Raw genomic sequence first — 8622 nt, 5'->3', positions numbered from 1 at the left:
CTAGTCGGGTTGCTAAAGCAACTAGCAGGCGACTTCCCGGTCCGGGTCTGCATCAATGTGCTCTTCTGCTCCTTGGGTTAGTGGCACGGTAGTGGTAAATATATCCACTTTAAGGTGGCCAAAAACAGTACATGGTCGCTGGGACAAACTCACCCGGTCCGCTTCTGGAGGATTACGACGCACGCTGTGCAATTCTAGGCCACGAATCCCTGAAGCAGCGCAATTGGATCGCCCTGAGACTATTTGTTGCAGGAGATGTGGACAACTGGAGCAAATCTTCAATGCTACCCAGTCCAAATAATGCCACATTGAGCCCATTATATACGTCTCGCACAGGTTGATGCCCAATGTTGAGGATCGCCCAACCCGATTCGACGCTTCTGATCCCTTTTTTAAGTATGAGCCGTGAATACAACGTTGTAGGCGATTGTGACAATTTGAAAATGTCGCGCGCGCGTTTTTGAGAAGCAAAAGAACCACCCGGCCTGTACCTGTTTAGTGTATTATTTGTGTTTTCTGGGTTCCAGGGGGCTTTGAGGTGTTGCGTTGAATTTTTATAATTAACATCGTTCGACTGCGATGTCGGAGTGGTCTAGCCGTATATGATACCGTTTGCATGCGCAGTGGCGGATCATGGTCTTTGGAGGCCCCGGGCGGAATGGCAACTGAGGCTCTCTGACTCGTTTGTGAATAAGACCGAAAGGATTTCCCTCGTCCACGAGGCCCGCCCAATCGACGAGGACCTGAGCGGTCGTTCTTTCCGCTCCTAGGTTGATCCACCACTGTGCGTGCGGGCTCTTATTGCATGGCTATGTTGAACTTTGGGTTGTTAGCAAATAGTTTTATAGAATCAGATTTTTATCCTAAATTTTGCACGTTTGGGCGACACACTTTTTGACAGGTTTCGACAACAGAGAAAATGCGCGTTCTTTAACGTAGGTATTAGCAGCAATGGATTATATGATTTTTTTCTCGATATTCGTCTGTTACCCATTTGTCGCGAAACGTAAAAGAGCACCACGAGCTTGTTGATTCGATCAGGTGGGCTCGAATATACGAGAAATTGAATGCTGTTGCAGTTGAAAGAATGCAGCGATCTTTGAAGGATCTTTGGATTTGATGAAAGATGTCCACATGTGAACAGATTGTCCAGTCTTAAATTTAAAAGGGTTGCCAACATTTTGATTATCAGGCATATGACACGTAACTACTGAAATAGGTTTCAACACTCTGTAAATTGATATCGGAGTGTGAAGGATATCCTGGAGGTTGGATATTGGAAATATAGTAAAAGCAAGCCTGAAAGTTTATTCTACTAATCTGAAATGGGGTATAACGAGAATAAGTTGAAGATTGGTATCGGCAGGCTCAATGACTCTTCTTCTTCTTCTTACTTCTTGGCACTACCAACCTCGAAAGGTTTCGGCCTGCCGTTTCTGGCTTTCTGTGACTTGATTGTACCCGTAGCATAGTAGTCAGCCCTGCGTACGGGGGTGCGGTCTGGATGGGATTTGAACTACGGTCCTGCCGTGTGAAGACGGGCGCCCCAATCTGCCCAACCGCCCCAGGTTCAATGACTAACTTCTGAAAAGTTTTCTTTCCAAATCGTTACATTTAGTTTGAGCTTGGTAACACGGAGGAGCTTAGCCATTCCACAAATAGGAAAGTGTTTTGGTGATCTCCAAAACATAGGTTTAGCGGTCTCATGTTTCTTCCTTTTCAAATTGCATGTAGTTTATTAATATTTTTTTCGTCACCCTCCATTCATCGTTCCGCTACGAATTCACAGCGAACCAACGTCCGAAAGGTGACATTTTTCAGTTTGCTTTGCTTAAAACGTGCTCTGGTAGTGTGAGGTGGTAGGTAGGTAGGTAGGTTGGTGGGAACTTACTTCACTATCGTATCGTATTCCGTTTTCCACAAGTCCATTAACATTCGAGCGGTCATCAAATCATCAGTGAGTTCCGTTTAGCTGGCGGCGTTGTCTCCACCGGCGGGCTGATCCACGACGACGGTCGCTTTGCTTTCGGTCGTGCTGACGTTGTCATCCGCCTCCTTGATACCCATCCAGGGCAGCCGGCGTTCCAGCTCCTGGCGGTACTTCGGGTGGCTGATGGCGTACACCCACGGATCGAGACAGGACACTATCTTGCAGCAAACCGCCGGCACCATCGTGACGAACGGTGTCAGCATCGTCCTGCAAGTAGAGACGCATAGTACGATCAACCTGTTCGGATTCGGGGACCGTGGACAATAATGGACGCTTTGCTTACCTGTCACCGAACGCACCGATCATGGTGACGATGGCGTACGGTGTCCACGCACACACGAACAGGAAGAAGATGGTGAAGGCGGCCTTGGCAATGCGCATCTCGACGGCCTGTGCCTTCTCGTTGCGGTTTGCCGTGAGCGACTCCACGTTCATCTTGCGCGCCTGGTTCTTCAGCATCAGCTCGTGCTGCCGCACGTGGCCAAAGAGCCGGGCGTAGAAGTAGCAAATGAAGATCATCGGAATGACGTACGCCCAGGTGAAGATGCAGCCCACGAACACACGCGTGTCCTGATCGTCGGTGAGATAGTCGAACGAGCAGGTCGTCAGGTATCCTTCCGGGATGTAGCGACCCCAGATCTCGAACAGCGGCAACAGCGTGAACGGCATCGTCCACAGCCAGGTGAGACAGATCAGCAGAGCTGCCTGCACGCGACTGAGCCGGCCGTCCAGCGGGTTCGAGATCGTACGGTAGCGATCGAACGCGATCACGGCATTCGAGATGGCACCACCGATACCGGACATGCTGCCGAGGGCCGCGTACACCGAGCAACCCAGCCCGTACCCGACCAATCGCTCCGAGAACGAGTTCACCAGGAACATGGGCATTTCGCACATCATCAGCAGATCGAAGATGGCCAGATTGATGATGAACATGTTCGAGCCGTTGCGAAGTGATTTCGAGCTGTCGGACGGAATGGAACAGAGATCACTCTTAAGACGACACCGATAGCTCAAGGCGAGCACATTATGGGGTCACTTACGTGCCAAAAATCCACAACACGATGCCATTGCCGATGAGGGAAGTGTTCATCAGCACGAAGTAGATCATGGCGAGCATCAGATGCATGTAGTACGGCGGTGCCGGGAAACCCTTCCAGTGATCGTGCACCAGGTACTGCTCCTCGGACGGCAAATTCCAACCCAGCAGCTTCGGCATTTCGCCGGCCGTGCGCGCCATCGGCAAAAGCATAGCGCCCTCGGCCATGGTTTCATTCACCAAAAACATGACTTACGAGCGTGCTGTGTGTAGATCACGGTGCCGAAGTAGACAAGGATCCGTTGGACGTTATTGCACACTTCCCGATGGCCGTTGGTAGAATGTGGTGTTGGATAGCACACGGTTGTAGCAGCAGCTCGTACTGGCACACTGGCTTTGCTTGATAGCACCGATAGACTCACTTTCCGGGCGGGGAACAATTTGGACCGGTTCCGGACAGAAACGCTTCACAAATGTTCGCCTTCTTCCGGTGTGTGCATTGCTTTTATACCGAAATGGGCAAAGGTGTGAGCTGATTGGTTCAATTGGATTACGGATGCCGGGTTGCACTGAGGTAACCACGGAATAAAAGGATTGCATGATTTGAGCGAGCATCAGCCAGCATGTGACTAGATTTTAATTTGATTATCACTTCCCTTTCATTTATCGGATAGATTCGAAACAAGCACTACTATGGGGCTATCGAGAAGGGATTGAACTATTAGAAAATTTGGGGCAAGGTCTTCGAGTTGAAAAAACTTCCGAATGTTGTTGTTCGATGGAGTTCGTCAGCAAATACTATAAGTTCTTTTTGATATCTTGCTTAAATGAAAGTAAACGAGGAAGTCAATTAAGTTACGCGTGGGTCGTGAGATTCTTTGGATAGAATAGTGGAATTAGTCAAACTGCTTTAAATACAAATGAAAACTTTATAAATATTTAAAATAATAATAAAATTACTGCTTGTGTTGAATCGTGATTGGTTCACAGGATTACTGCATAAGACCAATTACCAGCGGTCAACGGTTAAAATGCTGAATACATGAAGAACGGAAATCTCTAAAACACACGCTAAGGAAAATTATGAGTAGAAATCTTGCTCATCGTTCCGTATATGTTACACGGGGTTTCATACGTTTCAACAACACTCTCTTGAACAGCGACTCTAATTACAACAGCAGCGCTTGACATTAGACCAACGATTGCACGATGGAAGTACGAAGCACGATTAAAGTGTAATAAAGACGTGATTCCTATTGTACTGATTAAAATGCCAAATCTGTTTTGTTGTGGTTTTTGCATGAAAATATTGGGTTTTTGAAATGCTCGACTTCGTTTCAATCAATCGTTGAGAAGTATTTTTTTTTCGAATACGATAAGATGCTGATGGAGGCGCCCAGTACTTGACTGAGGTAAGCAAAATTAGCTTGTCAAAATGGCTAGAAGATTATAATCGTAATATTTAGAGATAAGAAAGCTGCTTATTAAGGAGATATAATTAAAGCAACATTTCATCCCTCTCTCATAAACAATCAGTTAATAAGAAGAGAGGTTGGCTCAATATTAGCATCTGTAATCTCTCATGGACATTTAAGGTGTACATTGAGCGCCCCGGTAGTTAGAGAAGATAAGGACGAGCTTGCTCAGCTATACGGTGAACCGGACATCCTGACGATGGCGAAGACCGGCAGGATAAGACGGCTGGGGCATGTTATGAGGATGCCGGACTCATGCCCCGCCAAGAAGGTATTCGTCAGCGACCCTCAGTTCAGCACGAGGCGTCGGGGAGCACAGCGAGTTCGTTAGCTGGATCAGGTGAAGAGAGACCTGTCGGAGAACGGGTGCCTACACGGATGGGAAGCTTCAGCCAAGGATCGAGTTTCCTGGAAATCTATTGTTGACCGGGCCTTGTCACGACGATGTGCTCTTTAAAAGAGTAGGCCAACTTGATGATGATGAAGTAAGAGGTGTAAAACCCGTCCGGACCGTTCCGCCGTAGTCAAGACTGACTATGCAAAAACGTGGCATCAACAAGACTTCTTCTTCTTCTTTGGTCTAAAGACCTCTTAGATCATGCCTGCCATTTCTTTCTTACTAGACTTAATGGTAGGGGCGGTCCGGTAGCCGAGGCGACAGCGATGCTGGTCTTCACACGGCAGGACCGTGGTTTAAATCCCATCCAGACCGCCTCCCCGTACGTAGGGCTGACTACTTTACTACGGGTAAAATTGAGTCACATAAAGCCATAAACGGCAGGCCGAGTCCTCTCGAGGTTGTAGTGCCAAGGAAGAAGAAGAAGAAGAAGAAGAAGAAGACTTAATGGTAGCACATAGTTGGATAATCAGTCCTCACAACGGGGGAACGGTCCAGATGGGATTTACACCCCGGTCCTGCCGTATGAAGACCGGCGCCCTTATCGCCACCACCACCGGGCCGCCCCAACAAGTCTAGTAAGACATATTAGATGGCTGGCATGATTTTGCATAGCTGCCGAAATCATACCGCTGGATTGGATTGGATGTCAAATCCACAGTTTTATTAATATTGATTTGGCGGACCGGTGGTAGATGTGACAGCGGTGTCGGTGTGAACACACGGCAGGACCGGGGATTAAATCCCATCTGGGCAGCAACAATCTGCGATACTGCTTAATGTCACCCATGGCTTTTGTTAACTGACAGACTTGTGAAGAAACCGAGCAGAAGTGATACAAAACGGGAGTCGAATCTGTTCCTACTTTGGAGAGCAGGGATCTTGTTGTTCATACAACTCGCCAAAGTTCGCTGTCACAAGTGTGCCCTCTGCCATGACACCTCACAGCTAGGAGGGGGGATTTGTATGTTTAAGACAAGTTATGTATGGTGCTGGAATAAAGTGTTTTAATTGTTTTCAATCTTCTTACGTACCTTTATTTGGCTTTACAACCTCTAGAACCTCTTGCTTGCCATTTCCGGTTCTGTCGGCAGAACGGTGTCGGCAATACTATTGCCACCGTACCGTTACAAAAAATTCAACAACTTTAAGAGCTTTTCTTGCACAGCGTGGCATACGTGTTGAATTATATAAATCAACTTTCCTAAATATCTGGTACGATTAACAGCTTATGCAGAGTTTCGTATCCATACGACAATTCTATGAATCCCTTTGGGGTAAGTTTCAAATAAATAATGGAACATAGAATAATCCAACGTACGGGGGTTGGGCTGACTACTCTACTACGGGTAAAATTAAGTCAAAGAAAGCCAGAAATGGCAGGCAGAGACCTCTCGTGGTTGTGCCAAGTAGTAAGTCCTCTGTGGAACTCTGCAATCGTATAATGGAATCATGCATACTCTCTTTCTTGGTAAAAAGGCTTGGGCTCGAAAGGCCAGCCATTTCGCCAGGTAAGATACATTTCGTATTGTGCTGTTTAAAAACATGTATACCAATAATTTAATTGCTGAAAAAAATCACTTGATAGCAATCGATCGTACAAATCACTGTTTTCGCATACGGTTATACATCGATGGAGGCGCCCAGTACTTGACTTATGAGATAAAAATAGCTTTTCATTATGTTTAGAAGATTTTCATGGTTTCAAGATCATAATAGCTTCTTTTGTAGATAAGAAAGTAGTTTACAGTAGTATAAAAAGTTTTACTCACTTTCTTAAAATTGCGGCACATGTATTGTGTTCAGCATTGTACATTTTATTGTACACCTGGAAAAAGGTGGCGCACGTTTGCTTCGGTGGTCAGAAATTTAATGGTCTAGTCCTCTAATTCCGTACGTAGCTCCAAACATACTTTTCTATACATTTGTCGCATCATGTACGTCCTACTGTATCCTTCTATCCTGTTGTGCCACCTCCTATACCGGAGGTACAGCGAAGGCCACAAATCGCGCCACAACCGATATGAACACGACAAACAACAAGCATCACCGAAAAGGGAGTGTTGCTGGCGCGAATAAAACGGATCCTACCATCTCCTGTTAGTGAATAAGTCCACTGTGGAAGTTTACAATCATACTATGGAATGATGAATACAGTTGGGAAAATCTTAAAAGAGGCTGTGGTACGCTGCCATCAGCTGTGGATTTTCTGTTAAGTGTTTGGGAGAATACTACTTAATTGTTAATTTAAGAAACATCATTGAATCGTCATCCATATTTGAACAGGTTTAATGCTAAAATAGTTCGGACAATTTGTTAAATTACCACTCCCAAATCCTCAACCATTTTCAAAGTTCCATCTTCTCGTGGCAAATCGCCTCTCATTGTTTGTAAGATTCCATTGTATGATTGCAAACGTTTCTCTACATAATTCAAAATCTCTTTTACATGTTTTATATGGATTTGTTGTTTGATATATTGGAAAAATATGATTTATTCACTTGAAATCGGAAACATCATTCAACAGAATCTTTTTTTTTCTATTTTTTCTTATTCTTGTGGAAAGGCCAGGTCCTATCAGATTTTTCTTTGTATGTTCAATATATATTTTTTTAATTGCCAGGCCGTTCTTTATGAATAAAAAATAAATATATGTGATGATGAAATTAACGTCAAGAGAAAGAGAATGATCATACGATAACGGCAAGAGAGAAGGAATGAGAAAAATAGAGAGAGAGCGGTGCCAACCACCCTATATAAAGGGAGAAGATCGATCAGACAGTCAGACGAAAATAGATCGAGCAGAATAAACCACTAAATAGCGTTTAACTGTGTTTCACTTCTTACATATATATTTTTTTATTTATTTATCTTTGTAAATTATGACGGTCTAAAGTAGTATTGTCATAAAAAATAAATTAATTGTTGAATAAGTTCAATTCGGCAGCATTCGGTCGAAGAGAAGCAGTATTTGTGGGGTACGGTGATATATCGATGGAGGCGCCCAGTACTTGACTGCTTCTTACGGGGCTCTACAATACCGAGCAGTTTTGGCCTGCCATTTCTCGCTTTCCGTGACTGCAATCCTGCGTGCGGGAAAGCCTTTCATGATTTTAGAGCCAAATAAAAAGAAGATCAATATGTCGATCAAAACAGAGTCAACTCTAGTAAAGCTGTAAGAACGTACTGAGTCCAGGCACACATTAAAACCGTCAAAAAAGCTTTTTTTTATTTCAGAAAAGAGTTATGATAGCATGATGCAATACTATATATCACAATATGACATGAACTCTGTCCATAGAGCTGATGCCGATATTTGTGGAAGAACAAAGGAGGAACCGAGTTAGACTCGCCAACTTCCGGTTGGCTGGTCATGTCATGAGAAAAATACCGGACTACCCGGCCCGTTAAGTTTTTTAAGGGGTCTTCCACACGGACAGAGAAGGCATGGCAGTCCCAAACTGAGATGAAGCGCGGCGTGAGCGGTATCGAGGACTTCTACAACAGGCCAAGACCGCGAAACGATTCTAGTGCTTGATTGGTAAGTAATTAAGTGAGTTAAGGTAAAAAGCAGAAATTTTGATTTAAAAGTCACAACTAGAAAAAAAATTGGCCACCAAACAAAACGCCATTCGAATATGGCCACTTACAGCATCTTGCTCTTGTTGTCAACCTCGTGTCATCATGTCATTTCCAAGCGATTGTACAACGTACCAGGTGA

The 8622-nt window shown here is 44.9% G+C and overlaps 1 protein-coding gene across 1 annotated transcript; it reads right to left on the bottom strand.

The window, feature by feature from the left end:
- Positions 1 to 1703: 1703 nt before the first annotated feature.
- LOC118511176 (opsin-3) lies at positions 1704 to 3522 on the bottom strand. The gene is made up of 3 exons (XM_036053930.1): positions 3034 to 3522; positions 2274 to 2954; positions 1704 to 2197 (listed from the first exon to the last, which is right to left on the bottom strand). Exons 1-3 carry the CDS (start codon positions 3276 to 3278, stop codon positions 1969 to 1971), a joined length of 1155 nt encoding a protein of 384 aa, XP_035909823.1. The 5' UTR covers positions 3279 to 3522; the 3' UTR covers positions 1704 to 1968.
- Between the last annotated feature and the right edge of the window lie 5100 nt (positions 3523 to 8622).

Source organism: Anopheles stephensi, chromosome 3 (genome assembly GCF_013141755.1).
Source record: "Anopheles stephensi strain Indian chromosome 3, UCI_ANSTEP_V1.0, whole genome shotgun sequence".
Taxonomy (NCBI): domain Eukaryota; kingdom Metazoa; phylum Arthropoda; class Insecta; order Diptera; family Culicidae; genus Anopheles; species Anopheles stephensi.
This window is presented reverse-complemented; position numbering and strand designations above follow the sequence as displayed.

Bases quoted from the DNA above. Each gene is read 5' to 3' on its own strand.
- LOC118511176 (XM_036053930.1), bottom strand. From the start codon at position 3,278: ATGTTTTTGGTGAATGAAACCATGGCCGAGGGCGCTATGCTTTTGCCG. The intron at 2,955-3,033 runs GTAAGTGACCCC...TCCGTCCGACAG, and splicing joins GTGTTGTGGATTTTTGGCAC to CTCGAAATCACTTCGCAACG. The intron at 2,198-2,273 runs GTAAGCAAAGCG...CTCTACTTGCAG, and splicing joins ATCGGTGCGTTCGGTGACAG to GACGATGCTGACACCGTTCG.